Here is a 20,978-nt window from a genome sequence, read left to right as displayed (position 1 = left end):
CACCTGCTGGCCCCAATTCCCCCATCTTTTTAAGTATGAAAACTTTCCACTGTATATGAAGATAGAGGCTATGACAGTGACCCCATGTTTATCACTCACCTAAGCAGTGAGATCAGCCTGTGGCCAAGCTCATTTCCTGGCTCCCACCACCACCCTGGTTATGTTGAAACAAAGTACAGGCATTGTTTTAGTATGATGATTTTTTTTTTAAAGAAATATTTTATTTAACTTTATTTATTTGACCAGAGAAAGAGAGAAAGAGCTCTGGGACTCGAACCACATTCGGCCTGCCATGTGGGAATCCAGCGCCCCTAACCACCACACCAGCTGCTGGCCCCTAGTATGATGATTTTTTTTTTTTTTTTTTTTTAGGGGTTTTTTTTGTTAAAGGGGATGGTTTTTTTTTTTTTTGAGAGTTTTTTTTGCTATAGGGCGCGGGCGCTCGCCAGACAGACAGAGACGGACAGAGAGACAGAAGACGAGAAATCACCCCCCAGGGGCGATGGCCATGCTGCAATCCCTCCTCCTCCATTCTCTCGGGATCTTGGGCACGCACGCAAGCACGCGCGCCCGGCGTGAGTTTTAAGCCACTGGGTCCGGGACACGAACCGCGGTCGACTACGTGGGAGTCCAGCGACATAGCCATTACGCTAACTGCTGGTCCCACTAGTATGATGATTTTAAGGGGCTGGAGGCATAACTTCTGTGGTTGGTGGTCTCTTGTGGAAAGCTTGGATTCGAGCATGCCTAGGTGTCCTGCTGGCTCCTGGATGAAGGGCCACCAAGGTATGGCCATGTGCGTTCATGCTGCAGAGTGCTGGGATACCGGAAATGAACTCCCAGGTGCCTCTTTGGTGTCCCACCTGCACTTGAAGAATGGGTGGCAGTACCATGACTCTTAGGCAGCTGTATTCACTTGCCCAAAACACACTGCCACGCGGAGACACTGAACACACACAGGAAAGGCTCCAGGGTGACTAGCTCTTTAAGGTTTCAGTTAAGGGGAAATTTTTTACATAATGAAAGCTCCTTGAAACTGCAAGATGTAGTTTTGCAAATGGGCATGCCATCTGACTTTTGACTGCTGCCCCATGATCCCCATGAGGAAAAGGGGTCATTGTCCATCCCTGTTTTGCAGGGGAGGACACTAGGCCCAGAGGCATCTGGGTTCCCATAGCTGCTGACTGTGGAGGTGAGACCCCACCCCAATGTTCTCTTGCTTCTGAGGTTGTGAGACCAAGACTCGAGGGTATGAAGTGCCAGTGGCCAACAGTTGGGTTCTGGATATTTCTTCTCATTTCCTTTTCTCATGGCAAGAATCCTCCTAAAAGGCTGGGCTCAGACTGGGTTCCTGTCTGTAGCCATCGCCCTCTCCGGCCTCAAGGTCCTTCTCTAGGACATGAAACTTGACCTTCATTCCCTAAAGAGGTTGGTTATCCGAAGCAGGGAAAGCAGACACGGGCGACTTTCAGACTAGCGGTTTATTAGACGCTTAGTCAGAGGAGTGTTTTGGTTCCTTGACTCATCTCTGACCCCGAAGGCCCCCCGGACCTTAACCCATCCCACAAGGCAGTCACACTCCTGCCTGTACAGGGCAGTGGAGGGGCCCTGCTCCTGGTTGGGCCCTTGGCCACTGCGCTAACCACCATTTCTCAGAACTGATGTGCTTTTGAACACAGCAGAAATCACTTATGAGTGACCTGAGGCCCAAGGAGAAATCAGGGCTCCCTCTCACTGCGTGCCAAAGTGAAATACACGTAATGCTTTGTGAGACGAGCTAGATAACACCTCTACCCTGAAAGTCCGAATATTAAATATGGCTTCCCTATATAAATTAACTGTACAAGCTCTTAGATTGTAAAAGTCGAACCCTAGTAACCAACACGAGTGAGCAGTTTACGATCCAAATCCAAAGCAAAGGGCGTGACTGCGGCGATGCGCAGTGCACCGGGACAGCCTGCTTGATGCCCTGGGCATCCCATCACGGTGGAAGCAGAGGTGTCAGCACCAGGTGCCTGCCCTGCTCCGCCCAAGGAAGCCTGGGTCAGGGGAGGGTACGGCAGGCAGGGCCACAGCTCTGGCCCGTCCACATGTCACTGTCCTTTCCCAGGCGGTGTCCGTGGCCAGGTGTCTGCAGGATGTGTTGGTGCCCTTCAGGAGTGGCAGTGGCAGGGGCCTAGATGTCAGGTGGCTCGGGAAGATCTTCCGTGAGCACAGTGGTTGTCTAGGCTCCACCCTGGCTCCTTGAGTGAAAGGGGAAAAGCTCATTAACAGGAAGAGGTTTGCCTTAACTAGTATGGTTCCCTCAGACCCCCACGACTGGTCGTGGTCAGCACTTGTCCACTCTGTGCCTCCTGGCTGAGCATAGCGCCTGCTGCCTGTCCAGCAGCCTCAGCTGTTTGCAGTCCAGGCCCTTCCGCTTTGGGTTTGAAATCCTGCACCTGCCCTTGATTCTGGCCAAGGCTTGGGTAAGGCGGCCTGCCTGAGGCAGGGCTTCCGGAAACGTTCTGTAAGCAGTGCTGACCTCAGTGATCCTCGCCCGGACACAGAATCTACCCAGTGTCATCAGGCCCCTCAGCCCTGTCCTCTGCCCTATCTTCCGAGCCCTGTGCCCACAATGCCACTCCAGGCTCGGTGCGCTGGATGCTAGCCCAGTGGCCACCCCTCCCTGTACACTTGCGGGCTCCATGGCCCCGGCCTGGCCGTGCACTCGCTCCCGCTGGGGCACGCGGTCCGCGTGCGTTGTGCTGCTATTTGTGTGGTTGGGAAGACCTCACAGCCCTTCCAGCGCCTGCCCCGTTTCTCTGCTTTCCACTAAAGTGAGACTTCTGACGAATGACCTCGCTGTCTTTGCTAACAGGCTTTCTCTCCACCCTGTCATCCCAACTGCTCGTCAGTGTCCACCTGCGCTCAGCTCTGTGGTCTCTGCCTGGCTGCTGCACTGGCCACACCCTCCCTGGGCCCTGGCATTGGCTCCCAGGACCTGGCCTTGGCTGGGAAGGGCTGAGCGCAGTGCAGGATCCTCTTCTCCACTCCCGGGTTGGTGACTGTCAGCCGGTCGTCCGGCTCTCAGCACACAGTGACGGTCCCCGGGGCTGCACCTAACCTGAGCCTCTTCCGAGTTCAGGCTCAGAAATTCGACGCTTCGTATTCTCACCTGGATGGGCAGCCTTCCCACGGCACCTTCTCTGCCTGTACCCCCAGATCCCAGCTTCTGCCAATGACGCCCTCTCTTGGCTCTGGCAAAACCTGGCAATCCCCCTCAATGCCTCCGTCTCCTCCCTCCCACCCCCCAGGGCCTCCATAAATCCGAGACATGTCAGCCTCGGCCTCCTCCCATCTCTGCGGCTACCGCCCAGGGCCCAGAGGTGTCTTGTGCGGGATTCTCGCAGGTCTCCCTGCTGCCGCCACAGCCCCTGTACCCATGTCTCTACTGGTGCCCAGCGGACTTCAGAACAACAGGCTGCCCCTCGCACCTCCCAAGGCCCCGCCCTCTCAGCACCCTCTCCTCGTGGCACCCTCCAGAGGCCCCGCCTCCTCTTCTAGAGTAAATCCCCAAGTGCTGCCCCGCCTGGGCCTCAGGGGCCCTCCCTAGGCTCTCCTGGCTGCGTCACACTCTCCCTCTTGAGACCCTGCTGTTCCCTCTGCCTGAATGTTCTGCCTGGGGGGTCGAGGGCTGAGGGAGGGAGCCCCGAAAGGCTTCCCTGGCCCCCCATTTTAAACTGCAACACCCCTCCCACCCCAGCCCACGTCACCCCGCCCTTTGCCTGCCCGGTTTATCGCCTCTTATCACGCTCACACACATGGCTCACACACATGCCGCAGGGGCTTATCTGCTCTCTTATCTGACTGGCCCTTATCTGTTTATGTCTGCCCAGGTGGGAGTTCCGTGGGGTCAGGGGCTTGTGCGCCTAAGCGGGGGCTTGCCCACAGTAGGCACCAGTGGGTGCTGGTTGACTGCAGGGACAGGCCCAGGGCTACCAGGTGGCCACCCTCCCACCTGCCTCCTGAAGTGACTGTCAGGTCTCCCAGGATGGGACTTTGGACAGTCATCAAAGGTCCGCTGGGATACGTCCTGCTTCCCAAGCAGTGGCCGTGGGCAGGGCTGTGGTGTAACTGCGGGGCTCTGAGCCCTGCCAGGGTTACTCTAGGGGGACATGGACAGGCAGCTTCGCTGCCCTGTGCCTCGAAGGTGCCAAGCTGGTGTGAAGAGGGGTCACTTAGCCCCACACTGGCCTTGGGGTGGCTCCTCAGTGCATCTCAGCACCGTCCCCTGCAACCCGCCCATCTCCGTGTCTGTCTCCAGATGACAGGGTTCCTGCTTTTTTTGCTGAGCAGGCACCTCGTCTCAGAGGGTGGCACCTCCACTCCATTTTGCAAGAGAGAACTTAGGTTCTGGGGGGGGAATGACTTGTCCAAGGTCGCATCATCGTGAGGAGTGGGTAGTGGAGCTGGGAGACAGCCAGAGCCAACCCCTGCACTGCACAGCCTGCCAGACTTCTCTGTCACCCTCAGCAGCCTCAGACTCTGTGCCTGAGGTTCATCTGTCACTTCACCAAGCCTGATGTGTTCCCCAGTCCCCAGGGGGGTGGGGCCAAAGCCAGTCAGGGACTGCTGGGGAGGGTCTCCTTTCTGAGCTGCCCCCATCAGCACCCACGGCCCTCCCCGTAGCTCCTCCAACCAAGCTCTCCGCTATTCCCATGAAGTGGGTACCCTGGAGTCTGGCAAGGCCTGCCACACTTGGCCTGAAGCAGCCGGAAGGAGGGGGCCATACCTTCCTTCCGGTCTTGCCTAGGCTTCCTGGCCTTCCACATCCTTGTTCACATAGTCTGGTTCCCCGCTGTCCTCCTCTGGACTTCCTGTGGGGGACGGAGGTGCTTCTCTCTGGATTTGCTCTGCAGACCAGTGGGCACATGTGATCAGATGGTTCAGACAGCCACATCCCCCTGTGACCCAGCCAGGGTGCCAGACCCCAGACCCCAGACTCCAGAAGCCAGCCCACGGGAACTGCCACTACACGGGACTCAGGCGTGAGTCTGCCCGAGTCCGTCTCGCTCTGAGAGCAGGTCAGATGCCTTGGTCCAGCCACCAGGGACCCCGACACAAGAGGCCTCTGCAGCCACTGAGGCACTAGAGGCTTAGCCGTGGAACCGGCCAGACTGACTGGAGAGGCCATGCTCCTCCAGCCTGGGCTCTTCGGCCACATACCCACAAGCCTCTTGGAAGCCTGCCACTGACGGATAGATGCTGAGTTCTGATAATCCTCAGATTCCTCGTCACCTGCAGGAAAGCACAGGGCCGGGGCTGGAGGGGGCCGGTCCTCAGGGACTTCCTGCAGCCTTATGCTGGGCACTCTCATCTCATCCTCACTGAGCTGCAGGAGCTGATGGGGCCCCTCCCAGGACACTGGGTGATGCTTCCCTGGAGGCACTGCAGATGGCAGGGAACCTCAGGCTTCAAGGTGGGCAAAGCCTGTGATGGCCAGGGAGTGCAGGGCCTGGCCAGGAGGCCCACCTCTGCCCTACCCCAGCTTCCCCAGGGCCCAGCAGCCTCACCTGACTCAGTGGGCCTCTGCGTGCAGATGAGCACGTTCTCGTAGGAGTTGGTATCGTCGTCATCTGCCGGAGAGGGGAGAGGGCACAGGGACATGGGTGGGCCTTGCTGCAAGGCCTGACCCTCCCCATTCCCTTCATCCTGCCCTCCCTTTGCAGATAAACTGTCCCCAGGCCCTGTCTCCTGGGTCCCCTAGTGCCTTTTTTTAAAAAAGATTTTTTTCCCATAGGATGTGTGTGTTTGCAGAGAGACCAAGAAAGGAGAGAGAGAGAGAGGAAGAAAGTGAGAACTTCCCCTCAGGGGATGGCCACACTGCAGTCCCTACTCCTCCAGTCTCCTTTCAAGGTTTTGGGCACACACGTGCATGCACCTCGCATGCTTTTCAACCACCAGGTCCAAGACTCAAACCGAGGAGTGGGCTATGTGGGATCCAGCACCTTTACCACCAAGCCACCTGCTGACCCTGGACAAGCTTCTTAATGGCTCCAGCAGCTCCACTCCCAGAATGCACTGGGAGAAGTGCCAGCGGACAGAGCTGTGGTGCCAGTCCTGATGGGTGGCTGGGGAAGGGAGGTCTCAGAGGTTCATCCCTGACAGACAGAGGTCTGTGGCTGCTGCTGCTGCTGGAGGGTTCTAGACCTCTTCCAGATAGGTCAGGGTGGGCTGAGGAGTGCTTCGCTCAGGCCCTAGGCTGGTGTAGCCCCTTAGGGCCTGGCACTCTGTCAACACCTTGCAATGGGGAGGCTGAGCCTCTAACCACTGCTCCACCCAACATCCATTTCTGAAGAAGGGGCTCCAAGAAATGACCCCTATAGGACCAGCAGATGGAGTGATGGTTATGTCACTGGGCTCCCAGGCAGTTGACCATGGTTTGAGTCCTAGACCTGATGGCTTGAATCTCATACTGGGCACATGTGCATGCATGCCCAAGATCCCGAGAGGAGAATGGAGGAGAAGGGATTGCAGCGTGGCCATCCTCCCTGGGGGGGTGATTTCTTGCTTTCTATCTCTCTGTCTTGCGAGTGCATGCGCCCTATAGCAAAAAAAAAAAAAAAGAAAAAAAAAGAAATAAGGGCTCCTGCACACCGGCCGGGCCAGGCCGGAGCCAGGTGGAGCAGCTGAATTCCAGCCTCGGACCTGTGTGCCCCTCATGGTAGTCACTTCCCTCCTCAGTCCTCAGTTTCTCTTGCAAAGCCAACATGTGAAGGGCCTAGGCTCCGGCATCCTCAGAGGCTGCGGGGCTTAGTGTCACCAGCAAGGCTGTCCCCATCTGGGACTTCCCAAGCTCCCTCCTGTGCTCACCAAAAGCTGCCTGGACGACAAGGACCTGGCTTCCACCCCAGTCAACCTTCTGGTTCCCTCTGTCCTGCAGCCACTCTGCTCTCTCCCCACCCTCTTCACCCATACATCAAACACTGACCGGTTTCTGTCCTGCCCCCACCTGGGTCCCTCCACAGTGTCAGCCTCCCCCCATCAGCCTCCCAAATCTGACAGTCCATTCGGACCCAGGCCCAGCCTCCTCCACTGCGTCCTCCTCAACCACCTCCCACCCCACCCACCTTGTCCTCTGCCTCACCTTTTGGGGGCTTCGGGAACTGCCCCCAGTTGTAATAGTCCGTGGCAATCGGGTATCTGGCCAAGAAAGCAGACCTAGCACAGGCCCATGAGCAGGATGGGGCCCTCAGGGGACAGTGAGGCTGAGGCTGAGCCAGCCATCCCCCCTCAGGGCTGTGGGGCTCTGCCAGGGTCTCCCCTGAGATCCCCATATCCCTACATCCCTGACCCTGAGCCACCCTAGGGCTGGGGGGAGCAGCCTGGCTCTACCACCTTGCCATGTGACCCTAGGCAGGGCCTCGCCTGCCCTGGCCCTTCCTGGGCATCCCTGGAACTTGTCTGGGTGATGCAGGGTGAGTCTCCTCCTGGGAGGCCCCTCCCTAGAGCAGGGCCATGTCCCCTCCCTACAAGACTGTCATCACCAGGGAGAGAATGAAGCTACCGAGAGCCTGCCTGGGGCGCGGAGGCTCACTTCTGGGGAGAGGGTGGTTGATGGATAAGGAAGCTGGGGGGCGAGGCTGGGGCTGGGAGAAGTCCACTCACATATAGGCTGCATCTGATCCCTGCTGACTTCCTGCGGGAAGAGGCGGGAATCAGCCCTGGGCTGCTGCCGTGGGCCCCACCGTGGCCGACACCCTGGAGCCACCTACCTTTGCCGAGGTTCTGGTATCTGGGAGAAGCAGACTCTGGAAAAAAGGCCAGGCTTATGGTCCCAGTCCTTGCCCCGGCCTCTGCTGGCCTACAGGCAGCCCCTGAGTGGCACCTGTCCCCTCACCCCATCTTAGCCCCTCCCTGGCCAGGCTGGCCCAGCCCCGGTGCCACTTACCATCGAGGCTGGGGGAGAAGTGCAGCAGCTTGTCCTTCCTGCGAGGATGGGGGGCAGAGGGAGGGGCTGTAGGGAGAGGCCCCAGCACTGCTGGGGTGTGGGGCTGGGGCCGGGGCTGGGGAAGGGCTGAGGGCTTGGCTTGGGCTCAGCCAGGCTGGGACCCCTTGGGTGTGATGGCCCTTACCCCTGGGCCCAAGTCAGGGGGCTCTTCCCTACCTTGTTGCCTTTTCATCAAGGGATGCCTCTATCAGGGGCCCTGGCCATGGCTGTCTGACCACTGCAAAGGGCAAGGGGATGTTGGCTGGGCCCCAGGCCAGCCCAGCCCAGTCCACAGCCCCCTCACCCCATCACTGCACCAGACAGGCCTGAGCCATGGCTTCAGGGTGATGGGGACAGAGGGGACCTTGACACGGAACCGCCCCCCCCGCAAGCCCCGCCAGCCCAAGCCCAGTCCTGGAGACTTTGGGAACTCACAGGAATAGGTCCGGGCCACCGCAAAGCTGTGCTGATTCTCTTGCCTGGAAACACACGGGGCTGTGCTGAGCTGGGTCTGGCCTCCCAAGCCCAGGGGACAGAGGGATGGGAGAGATAGACAGCTAGGGATGAGGAACGGAGAGAGGAGGGACACAGCAGCTGCCACCCCTCCAGGCCTCAGACTTGCAGCCCTAGATGGTTCTTCAGGCCCCACCCACAGGGTGCCCACCCTTCACCCAGAGCTGTGGGCTGGAGCCCATCCACCAATATGGCCTCCACAGGGCTGTGTCCTGCTGGGGCTCTCGGGCTGCAGAGACGGCCAGGAGGGGCCTGTGGGCAGGGCTGAGGAGGGATCCCTGAGATTCTGGGGACGACGGTGAAGGCAGCTGCTCAGGGACCCAGCAGCAACCTGGGAAAACGATTTCAGTCATGACCAAAGGAGGCTGCCCCCACCTGCCGCCCCCAGGGAGCATCTGCCATTCCTAAGAGGGTACACCAATCTGGGGCCCTTCAAACACTGCATGTGCTCCCAGATAACTGGGCAGTCAACTTTAAGACCTAGCAGATGCTGCTAGGGGCCTGGCACTGCTCAGAGCCCTCTGCTTTCTTTGAAACAGGACCTTAGTTTTTATATAGATGGTCATGTCGCCCCCACCCCCGTGCCCCGGCTCCATCTAAAGGATTATTTCCCAGTCTTCCTGTGCTACTATGTGGCATGTGATTAAGCCCTGGCACATGAGGTTATTGATATTTCTAAGAAATCTCCTTAAAGGAGCACTACCTATAGGGGCACACACTATCTGCCCTTATCCCTTCTTTCTACTGCCTGGAGTGCAGAGATGAGGGCTGGAGCTCCAGCTGCCCTCTGGGCCATGAAACTCTCTTGAGAATGGATGTCACCATTATAGATGGTGGGACAGCTTAGCTAATCATTAAAACAGGTTCTGGGATTCCTTTTCTGAACCAAAAAGGGTCCTTGGTCCAGTCTTCCAGGAGGAGCTCTGGAGGGACACTGGGTCAGGGTAACCTGATTTAGCAAGAGGTGGGTCTGGCGTATACAGCAACCACTTCATGTCATCAGAGGAATTGAACCCAAAAGAGGCGAGAGATGGAGAGGCAGAAAGAAGCATTCCAGGGAGCCCAAGGCTCTCCCTAACCTTTCCCACCTGCCTGGTCCCCTTTTCCCACCTCTCATGGCCCTGACAGTCTAGGACTCTAAGAACAATGGAGGTTCTGGGGTGGGTTGGGGTAATGGAGTGGGAGAGGGGAGGTGCTCGTAGAGCAGGGGTGCAGGCGGCACCCAGAGAGGTTGCAGACAGCTGGGACAGAAGGCCAAGCGGCCAGGAAGGTCCAGCCCCGGCCCAGGGTGGGCAGGGCTGGCAAGGTTCTATTTTCAAATCTCACTGTGGTTTTTCAGTTGCAAAAGGAAATGAGGAAGGGGGTATGTGTGTTTGTGCGTGAGTGCCGGCCGGGCGTGCAGGCGGGTGCTGTGCTGCACTTGAGACGGTGTGCATGGGGAAGTGTGTGGGGAGCGTGCGCCCTCGACTAGTCACTCTCAATCAGAGGACGCCGGTGGCTGCTGTTCTTGTCCCAGGATTTCCTCTTGGTTTCCGCCCTACCTCTCATCTGCAGGGGCCCGTGCTCTGGCCCTCCCAGGGCCTCTCTCTGTCCTCGCCTCCTGCACCGGCCTCCCTGATCCCCCAGGGACCTTGCCCACATGCCCTCCTGAGCTTTGTATTTTCCAGGGCAGTTTTGGACACTGCTCTGTTTGCTTTGGGCCTGGGTCGCCCCGCTGCACTGTGAGGGAAGATTCCTCTGTGTGCACCCCTGGGCTGGGGTCAGGAGGGAGCTGAAGACTTGGTGCCTGGGCCTCTGGACGTGCTTGCTCAGGGACAAGCGGGAGACTGGCTGGTCCAACAGCCCAGGGTTCCCCCCTTCTCAAAGCCCTCCCTAGCTCAGGCTGGGGTAGGGCCCGCACAACCCTGGGTTTGTTCTCTCTCTTCCCTGACTGCTGGGGCCCCAAAGAGCCTGGCATTAAGGAGGCAGGGTGAGGGAGTGAGGGCCTGGGTGTCCACACCCCGGGGACATGAATACTCCAGGCTGGGGACATAGAAGCAACTCACAGACTTCTCCGCTCATAGATTTTTTCAGGCCTCTTGGCACCTGCAAGAACGGGGCTGGATGAGCAGGTGTCCCCGAGTCAGCTGGGGGCTGAGGGCCTCCTCTTCTCGTCCCCTGTGCCCTCTGCAGGCCCAGTCGGGACTGGGGCCAAGTGACCAGCCACCATGGGCCACCTGTCACTGAAAGGGCATTTGACCACTGTTTTTAGAAGAGTTTTTGTTTTTGTTTTTCAGTTTGCTATAGGGTGCATGTGCTCACCAGATAGAGGGAACGTGAGAAATCAGCCCCCAGGGACAATGATCACACAGCAACCCCTTCTCTCGGGATTTTGGGCCCACACATACACGTGCCCGGTGTGTGTCAAGCCACCAGGTCTGGGACTCGAACTGCACGGTCAGCCCTGTGGGATACAGCATCTTAGCTTTCACACCGCCAGCTGGCCCGGAGAGGAAAGCTTGGGAAGGTGGGTGCCAGGGCAGCCTGGCCTCCCCTGGTCTGGAGCCCTTCCCTGCCCAGACATTGCCCTTGACCCTCCAGAACCCAAGTCCCCGAGAACCAGCCTCACTGTCTTCAGGGGGCATCAAGGCCGCTCTGGGTCGGCCTCCGGAGGCTTATCCGACTACAGCCGGTCTCGACCTGAGGCAGTATCTAGGATACACCTTCCCTGTGTCCTCCCTCACCCCGAACCCTCACCTGGGCGGGAGCAGCGCACACACAGGCCGGCCGCGGCGCCCAGCAGCAGCAGCAGCAGCGCCGTCCCAGGCCACAGCAGCCCCGTGTCTGTGCTCATGTCTGCTGCAGCGTGGGGCTCCATTCTGCAGGGTGGAACGGGGCTCCTGTGAGGGAGTGTGGGGACCCCAGCCCAGCCCCACCGTCCACCTAAAGCCCTGCACCGCCTGCCTCCCCCCCTGCTCCTGGGAGTGGCCAGACAGAGCCAGCGCTGTCCGCCCACGTGACCCCAAACAGCACCCCTGGCCCTCTGGGCCATCATCGCACTTCTGAGAGGTTCTGGGGGCCCCTGGACAGCACCACTGTGCATGCGCAGCCACTTAATCCGTAGAACCCCCTTGAAGGAGAAGTTGACCCCAATTCACAGAGGAGGGCCCCCAGCTGCAAAGTCAGGCTCAACCTCTGGCCTGCCCAGCGGCTCTGGCTCTGCCCGCACATCCCCTGCCTCCTGTAGGGGCCGGAGTCTGCAGAGAGCACCTGAGGGCTCTTCTCCGCCTCCTGGGGAACCTGAGAATGCTGTCTCCATTCCTGATTCTGCCTGACCTGGGAGGACATGGGGCTTCTTGGAGGAGGTGGCCTGGGAGCATGGGTGATGTGGCTGACCTCGGGGCCACACGATGCTGGCTGGACCTCAGGGAGGCCTTACACTCACCACACGCATGGCCATGGGCGGGGAGGGGGAGCTCCCCAGTGGCCTGGCAAGGAGACCTGTTGCAACTATGCAGACTCGGCCCCCTCGTGAAGGCTGGGGACATAGCCGATGACCCCAGGGTCTCCGAGGGGCGGCGCTCTGTGCTCTGAGTACACCTGTTCTTCCGGCCTGACCACCCGTAAGGAGGGCTTCTCCCCACTCTACAGCTGGAGAAGGTGAGGTATGAGTGGGTGTGGACGTAAGAGGAGGCGCTCCAAACTGCCCGCCCCCAACTTGAGGCCCACCGAGTTCTGCACTGGACCCACGCCGTGTCCTCCCCCACGAGCTGTGTGCCTCGGACCAGCCTCGGAACCTCTCTGAACTTCTTGAATCCTAGCGGCAAGGATGACGGGGAATACCCACGAGGCTCTGAGCACTGTGGGGCCGTCATGGAGAAGCCACCTTAGCCCTTCCCAGCGCTGACCGAGTCAGTGGAACAAGTGAGTTCCCAGACCGTGTGACCGTTGTGACCTGTGTCACCCACCCGGCTGGGCACGTCCTCCTCCCTCCCTGCAGGCCTGTCCCTGCTCCTCCTCCAAGGCCTGGGGCTGCCTCAGGCTGTGAAGGTGGGAGCGCTTGGCCTGGGAGGGAGAGCTCCCGGGATCAAACCTCGCTCTGCCCCAGCGCCTCCGAGCCTCCATTTCCTCCTGAAACTGCTGGCCACAGGCTCTCCCAGGAGTGGCCGGGGGTGGTCAGTCCACCCAGCCTGGCTCGGCTCAAGGCTTCCCAAGCGAAACCTGCTCAGGTCTTCTGGCCAGCTGGTTTAACAGCCTTTCACTCTCCTGACCTTTGCCATCCCTGTCCTTTGGTAGAAGAGGCGTCACTCTGCCACCAGAAGGGGCTCAGGCACACGGGGGATGAGGGCCGAGGTGTGTCCAGCCGGCCATGCTGCCTGCTTGTGGCCTGGAGCAAGTCCGCGCCCTTCGCCACGTCTGAGGCTCCCGGGGCTGGACTGCTGGCCTCTGTACCCCTGGCGCCCACGGCCTGCTCAGGGAAGGACAGCCCTCCATCTGTTTTTATTCTTTGGAGAGGTTTTTGCCATAGGGCGCGTGCGCTCGCCAGAGAGAGAGACAGAGACACAGAAAGCGAGAAATCACCCCCAAGGGAGGATGGCCACGCCGCTATTCCTTCTCCATTCTCCTCTCAGGATCTTGGGCACGCACGCACGCACACGCACCCGGTGTGAGTTTAAGCCACCAGGTCTAGGACTTGAACCGAGGTTGGCTACATGGGAGTTCAGCGACATAGCCATTACACTAGCTGTGGTCCCAGGACAGCCCTGCATCTCAGAGGGCCAGCCAGCAGAGAGCCCTCCTGTACGCCAGACCTGCTGTGCTGGGCCAGAACACTCCAAGGCCTGGTCCATGCCCTCCCACCACTGCTCCAGAGGGAAAGGACACCACTCCTCCGGTTGGTCACGGAGGCCGGCCTGAGACAACGTGTGCAGTGCAGGGTGGGCCCTGCCGCGTGGGACTGCCTTGTCCCTTGTCATCCTGGTTCTGAAGGCCACTCAGAGCCTGAGCTGGCCGGGCATCTGCGATGGCTCAGCTAGAGCTGCTGCACCTGCCTGCCCCTGCACACAGGCCTGAGCCTCTCCCCTGACTCCCGGGGGCCAAGGTGCAGAGACCCGGGAGGGGGCTGAGCAGCAGGTGAGAGAGCGCGGGGCGCCGCTCCTGGGGCTTCCGTGGTGCTTACCCCAGTGCACCGTGTCACAGGGGAGCCAGCCCAGCCTCCAAGAGCACAAAGGGAGGGTCAGAGAGGTGCGTCCTGTGCCCAGGGGCACATAGCGAGCGAGGCACAGGGCAGCAGACCTCAGACGCGGTGCTGCTTCACCCCTTTTTACATTACAGCAATGGGGGGCAACGGCGGCACGCTGTAAAACTCGATGCTCTGCGCGCTTGACCCACACGGGAAGGTTCTGAGTTTGTGTCTGAGCACCTCCCTGAGTACCCTGGCCATGCTGGTGCCCTGGAGCCAGGGCTGGCTGAAGCTGGGACGGACCAGAGCATCAAGGCTCGGTCAGGGGTCTCTACCTCTCTTGCTTATGGAAGAAATGAATAAACTACATTTTTTTTTTTTAAGTTTGGCTACAGAGTACATGTGCTTACAGGAGAGAGGTCGAGAAAGAGAGGAGGAAAGTGAGAAATCATGCCCGGGAGGATGGCCATGCTCTAATCCCTTCTCCTCCATTCTCTTTCAGGACTTTGGGCACACACGCACTCATGCCTGGCATGATTTTTAAGCAGCTGGGTCCAGGACTCGAACTGCAAAGCCAGCCACGTGGGATCCAGTGCCAGTGCATCAACCATCACGTCCCCTAAAGCGTTTTTTATTATTATTATTTATTTGGAAAAATAAATCATGACTGAATAAATTCTGTGCTCTTTCTGTCTCTGTATATCGCTGTCATTCTCACTTCCCAGCCCAGGTTCTGAGAGCTGGTGGAGAGTGGGCTGAGGGGGAGGAGGCTGGGCCCCCGGAGAGAGGCAGGTTGGGCAGCCCCTAGAGGGCCCCCAGGGGCCAGCAGGGCCGGGGGGTGGGGAGGGGAGGCGCCCAGAGCCCATTCTGCAGGCCAAAATAGCACAAGGGGAAGTGGGCAGTTTTCGTATGAACAAGGTTTGCAGCGAGCTGACTGCGGGCGAGTGCAGCGGCTGGGCGGGCTGGGCGGACATGGCACTGAGCCTCCCCCCAGAGGGGCCCCAGGAGACCCTCCTGTCCAGTCTCCCAGCCCTCCTCATGCTGTAGATGGGGAAACTGAGGCCCAGAGGCCCCAGAGCAGGTGGGGGCGAGGAGAGAGAGAGCACCCCAATTCACAGCCCAGGACGGCATCATTACTGGGCTCTGCTCTGGGGCCTGTTATTTTTCCAAATAACTTTGGTTTCAGAGGAGGCTGCTGGGCCAGCCCCGTAGCCTATTGGTTAGGAGAACTGGATCCCACATGGCCAACCAAGCAGTTCAAATCTCAGCCCTGATGGCTTGAGAAACGTGCCAGGTGCGTGTACGTGCGAGCTCCGAATCCCAGCAGGAGGAGGAATGGAGAAGAGATTGCACCACTGGGGGTGCTCTCCCCTCCCTCTCTCTGTGTCTCTCCCTGGTGACACATGAGCAGTTTAGCAAAGGAGGGAGAGGGAGAGGGAGAGGAGGTGGTGGGTGGTGTGGGGATCTGGGCAGCCTGACTGGCCTGTCAACAGGGCAGGGCGTGAGGAACCCCCAGGCCCCACTGCGCTGCGAGCCGGGCGGCAGCGACGGTGGGTCCCCCGAGCTGGGCAGGACCTGCTCGTCTGTGAAGTCCCTCCACCCTCCCACAGCCCCGGGGCGGGGACGCCATGGTGCCACTTCACAGATGAAGAAGCCGAGGCTCATGGCCTGGCCGCCCTCGGCTGCCCCTCCCGGTCTCCGGCGGTCAGGGGCCACTCTGGGGGTTCACAGGGTGCTGCAGGCTGGGCTGGGGACAGTGAGGGCAGGGGAGCAGCTGGAGCCCCAGAAACAGGCCTCGCTGACGTCACAGGGCCAGAGCGGGGCCCAGGAGCCGTGCCAGGCGTCCTGGCCTCCTGTCCCACCCGCCGAGGGCCCCCGCGGAGCACCGGGCAGCCTCAGGCTCCCCGCCTCGGCTAGGCCCAGGCGCTCCTGGGAAAGGCTTACCTGAGGCCGGCGGCTCCTCACTGCGGCCACCTCATCCTGGGCCCACACCTGCCCGAGCAGCGCCACCACCACAGACGCAGGCGGGCAGCAGGCAGGGCGGAGGGCTTCCTGTCAGCCTGAATCATCCCTCACACATCCGCTGCTGCCGGACAGGCTGGCCGGGCAGGCGGGGCGGGGCGGGGAGAGACAGAGACAGAGACACACGCACACAGTGAAGGGGAGACAGGCCCAGGCGGAGGGAGAGCGGAAAGACAGGGATGCACCGCCCCCACTAAACTCACGCGCACCCCCAAACACAGAAGGTCACCGGGGGGAAGAGACACACAGAACACCCACGCTGTGTGGGAGAGAACCAGAGACAGAGAGACAAAAATGTACAGGCTGAGAGAGAACGAGAGACCCACCGGCTGTCAGAGACACACACAGGGAAGAGTGAGAGACAAGAGACTCAGAGAGCGAGAGTCCTCCTGGACAGCACACGTACAGGCGGACACACGCAAGGCCATGGCAGGGACAGAGCTGCGTGGCAGATGCCTGCAGGGCAGATGGAGCGAGGGGGGGAAAGGCAGGTGGAGGGAGGGACGGCCACAGGAAGCAGGGCAGGGTGCTGAGCGGAGACGGGGGGATGACAGCCCCAGCCCTCCCGGGCCCCGAAAGCCAAGCCTCATCCCCCCATTGCATAGAGGAGGCTCCTGGGAGAGGAGCAGGGGAGGACGGGCCCAGAGCACAGGCAGCTGGACGGCGGCCCGCACCTGCCCAGCGGCTGCCCACAGCTGTACGGGGCTGGCCATGCCCACCCCTGCCGAGGTGGGGTGAGGCGGTCACCCACGGAGCTGAAGGGCCTTGCACCTGGGAGGGGTCAGCACACACATGCCGGTTAGTGGGACGGAGCACTGTGCTGCTGTCATTAGACCCCTGGCTGGAGCCCATCAGGCTGTTGGTGGCATCCAGCCTGCTGGGGTCCGCTCCCTCCCTCGGTTTGGGTTTCTCTGTCCCGCCTGAGCCCTGCCAGGACAGGTGGCCACGTAGATGGGAGGCCGGGCCTGCCCGCTGCTGCCACCTGGTGGGGAAGAAGGGGAGCACATGCTCCAGGAGCTCTGGGAGCTCCATGGCTGGCAGGAGCTGGGCTGGCTCTAGGACTGAGGCCAGAGCCATCTGATGCCAGCTCTGTGCCTGCACAAGGGATCACCGTAATCTCTCAGTCCTGGGCAACCCAGGAGCGCGGGACTCATGACCACGCGCCCTTCCCACAGGGACGGGCTAGGAGACTGAGGCCCATAGGTGCTGCTTGAGAGTCTTCCTCAGAGGCGCTATCAGATCCGGGTACCTCGATGAACTCCCCAACAGAACCTGGAATGCTTTCTCTCTGCTTCTGCCCCCACCTATTTGCTTTATTTCTTTTTTTGGTTTTGCCATCTACATGTATTTAGAAAGTGTTTAATGGGCCAGCAGGTGGCATAGCAGTTAAGGCCCTGGACTCCCAGGATCAATGGATCATAGTTCAAGTCCTGGTCCTGGAGGCTTGAAATGCACACCGGGCATGTGTACGTGCATGCCTAAAATCCCAAGAGAAGAATGGAGGAGACGGGATTGCAGCATGGCCATTAGCCCTGGGAGATGATTTCTCACTTCTGCTCTCTCTTCCTCCACCCCTGTCTTACTTATTTCTTTTCCTTCAAGCTTTAAGTGCAGCGATCCAGGATGGATTTTAAATCTTTTTTTTTTTTTTTTTTTTTGAGAGTTTTTTTGCTATAGGGCGCGTGCACTTGCCAGGCAGACAGAGACAGACAGAGAGACAGAAAGTGAGAAATCACCCCCCAGGGGGGATGGCCACACTGCAATCCCTTCTCCTCCATTCTCCTCTCGGGATCTTGGGCACACACACACACGCGCCCCACGTGAGTTTAAGCCACCAGGTCCGGAACTCGAACCACAGTCGACTACATGGGAGTTCAGCAACATAGCCATTACACTATCTGCTGGTCCCAAATTAGTGTTAATTTCAAGTTCCTTCCCATGGAGGCAGTAGCTGCTTACACGCTCACCTGCCACATGGACGAGGCCCGCAAGCTCTCCACAACCAGCTCGTTGGACTCCTTGATTTCTGCCACTTTCATGGGTGTGCAGTTACTTCATCTTCGAATTCTTCATCTACAATTCTTTGATCAGAGGCCAAACATCATTTTATGGCCATATATGAGCATAAAAAAGTTTATGGAGAAATAGAAGTATGAGTTTACTTTGGTGAAAAACAAATGGAAATCCATGGGCCAGCTAGTGGGGTGGAGGTTAAGGGAGCTGGAGCCCACGTGGCTGACTGTGCCATTTGTCCTGGACCTGGAGGCTTGAAAAACACAATGGGTGCGTGTGTGTGCCCCAAATCCTGAAAGGTGAATGGAGAAGGGATTGCAGCATGGCCAATCCCCTGGGGACGGTTTTCTTACTTTCCCTCCGTCTCGCTGGCAACCATATACTCTCTACAGCAAATTAAAAAAAAAAAAAGGAAATCCATGCGTTTTTTTCATAATACATATTTCCATAAACTTTTTTTTTAAAGTTTGTTTATTTTCATGTGTGATTTTTTTTTAGAATTATTTTATTTAACTTTATTTATTATTATTATCATTGTTATTTTCCAGTTTTGATCAGAGAGAGAGAAAGAGAGAGGAAGTGAGAAAGCAAGCCACCAGGTCCGAGACTTGAACCATGGTCGGCCATGTGGGAGTCCAGTGCCCTTAACCACCATGCCACTTGCCAGCCCCTCCATAAACTTTTGAAGATCCCCTCATATTTTTCTCCCATGAAATACTTGTCATTAGTTTCCTACTGAGTTGCTTTCCTCTACATAATTTCAGAAATTCTACAAACACCTTATCTTTAGTTTGTAACTCGTCTTTTCATTTTCTCTGTTTGTGTGTGTGTGTATATATATATATATATATAAATAAATTGGTTAGAGGTTATGTGTGCTTGCCAGAGACAGAGAGAGAAGGGGAGAGGTACGCCCTCCCATGGCATGTCGTCACCTCGCAGTTCCCCTCTGCATTTTGGGTGCAAACACATTTTGGGTGCCTACTGTTTCCTTAGCTCCCAGGTCCAGTCTCGAACTGCAGGCTTAGTTATGTGGGATCTAGCTGCCTTAACCACGGGGTTGGCTCTTGTTTGATGTTTTGCACCTAGTGAGCGTACTTTCAATTTCAATGGACTACAATGCCTATGAGAAAGACTTACCAATTCTAAGAAATGTTGGAGAAATTTGAAGAATCTCTGGGCTTCCTGAAAAACTTCTCTAACCTCTCTCCCTTCCCAATTCTGTTTAGGATAAGACGGATGTGTGTGTGTTAGTTTGCTATAGGGTGCAGGTGCTTACCAGAGAGAGGAAAAGTAAGAAATCAACCCCTGGGGGGTTGGCTGTGCCACACTCCCTTCTCCTCCCTTCTCCTCAGGACTTTGGACACACGTGCACACGTGCACAGCATGATTTTCAAGTCTTTGGGTCCAGGACTCAAATCATGTAGTCAGCCATGTGGGATTCGGCTGCCTTAACCTCCATGCCACTTGCTGGCTCCCAGTGATATTTTTAAGCTAATTATTTCTTCCATGTGTGTGAGGATAGCACCCCCAACAGGATCTTAATGTCACCAGCCATCCCTTGCTTCAGCCAGCCCTGTGGGCATGCACGTGCCTGTTGTTCTCAGGGAGATTTCTGGACATGAACCCAGAACCTTCCCTTGTGAATCAGCCTTGCAGAGCACTGCACTTTACCGTTATGCCACTACCCATCCCAGTATTTTTTTTTTTTTAAGAATTATTTAACTTTCTTTCTTTTAATTTGACCAAAGAGAGAGAAAGTGAGAAAGCAAGCCACTAGGCCCAAGACTCGAACCAGTTGGCCACATGAAAGGCCAGCACCTTTAACCATCATACCCACCTGCCAGTGCCTGGCCCAGTATTTTTATTTTTTAAGAATTATTTAACTTTATTTATTTCTTTTAATTTAACCAGAGAGGGAAAGTGAAAAACAAGCCACTAGGGATTCAACAGTTAGCGTAAATGGCTGGACTCCCAAGTAGTCGACTGCGGTTCGCATCCCGGACCTGGTGGCTTAAAACTCACGCTGGGCGCGTGTGCGTGCGTGCGTGCCCAAGATCCCGAGAGGAGAATGGAGAAGGGATTGTGGCGTGGCCATCCCCCCTGGGGAGTGATTTCTCGCTTTCTGTCTGTCTCTGTCTGGTGAGCACAGGCACCCTATAGTGAAAAAAAAAAACAAAAAAACATGCCACTAGGCCCGAGACTCCAACCAGTCGACCATGTGGAGGCCAGTACCTTGAATCACCACGTCCCTGCTGGTGCCCCGCCCAGTATTTTATTAACATTTACCCTTTCTCCCACAGTAAATGAAACAAGTACAGGAACGAGTTCTCCCGTGTCCAAAATGATGACCGAAGAGCCTGCCACCGTGAAACAGTGCTTTTATTCGTGTATTTCTTATTTTACAGTTAGAGGGTGGTTACAGATGGGAGAAGAGACGGAAGTGGAGAGGTTATAATTAAATACGGAGTCATTGTTATTGTGGTTTGTTTTCATGACAAAATATTGCAAAAAAACTCACCTCTGACTAAATGTGTTTATAAGACTGTCAGACCCACACAAGCAAGACAGTAACTTCAGACACCTCAATGTTCCTAGAGATTGACCAAGAAAACAGAAGAGCCAAGCTCCTCCCCAAAGGAACCAAATCAGGTGCGGCCAGGCAGCAATATGCCTTCAGGACCCACCCTGAGAGCTGGCCCCGGCAACTAGCTGCCCGGGCAGTCCTCCTTCAGGGTGGATGTTCTAGGCCTTTTCACCACCCCTGTACGCCAGCGAACGGGCCAACTGGCTCCTCTTGTCCTGGGTGTAATCTGTACTAAGTAACTGCCCTTAGAACACCCAGCTATTCCCTACAAATCATAATTCAAAGTGGATGCTAGGCAGCAACCCCAACACCCTCCTCCTCCACTTCCTGACCTCTTCCTTCCTGCCTCCTGCTCATCCTGACCTCCAGGAGCAAACATGACACTTTGAGTCCTGATGGGAAAGCCAGGCTTCTGGAAGTCAGTCAGTTGTAGAAGTGTGTCCCCTCCTGGGACCAGAGGCCCATGCTGGAGGATCCTGCACCAATGTGAGTCGCCAAGTACCAGGCCCTTTAGGTAAGAACATTCTTTAGAAACTTGAGTCCCTTATCAAAAGAGCCTCACTCACGTGCCATTGAACTCTGGTTCTTGAAGCTAGCTCAAGAACAGTGTAGACGCCCATCAGCCATCTGTCTCAATCCATCGAGGCAGCTGCTGTGAACTTGCGTGAAAATGACCCACTCACTCAGGTGCACATGTGGGGACTCGGCAT

At 57.5% G+C, this 20,978-nt stretch overlaps 1 protein-coding gene across 4 annotated transcripts; it reads right to left on the bottom strand.

The window, feature by feature from the left end:
* Nucleotides 1–1,463: 1,463 nt before the first annotated feature.
* LAT2 (linker for activation of T cells family member 2) lies at nt 1,464–16,078 on the bottom strand. 4 transcript variants are annotated; one of them, XM_014590308.2, is made up of 13 exons: nt 15,591–16,067; nt 11,222–11,343; nt 10,531–10,570; nt 8,408–8,451; nt 8,150–8,210; nt 7,934–7,971; nt 7,758–7,793; nt 7,651–7,681; nt 7,130–7,203; nt 5,556–5,618; nt 5,209–5,280; nt 4,775–4,895; nt 1,464–2,243 (listed from the first exon to the last, which is right to left on the bottom strand). In XM_014590308.2, the coding sequence occupies exons 2-12, from the start codon at nt 11,340–11,342 to the stop codon at nt 4,792–4,794; spliced, it is 684 nt and encodes a 227-aa protein (XP_014445794.2). In that variant the 5' UTR covers nt 11,343; nt 15,591–16,067; the 3' UTR covers nt 1,464–2,243; nt 4,775–4,791. The 4 variants fall into 4 exon arrangements, with proteins under 4 accessions (XP_014445794.2, XP_014445792.2, XP_027630200.1 ...); XM_014590306.2 differs by having other exon boundaries at nt 7,130–7,185; nt 15,591–16,062; XM_027774399.1 differs by lacking the exon at nt 5,209–5,280 and having other exon boundaries at nt 15,591–16,078.
* Nucleotides 16,079–20,978: the final 4,900 nt, after the last annotated feature.

This window comes from Tupaia chinensis, unplaced genomic scaffold (assembly GCF_000334495.1).
Source record: "Tupaia chinensis unplaced genomic scaffold, TupChi_1.0 Scaffold000429_1, whole genome shotgun sequence".
NCBI lineage: Eukaryota > Metazoa > Chordata > Mammalia > Scandentia > Tupaiidae > Tupaia > Tupaia belangeri.
Note: the sequence above shows the minus strand (reverse complement) of the source record. Positions and strands in the feature narration are given on the sequence as shown.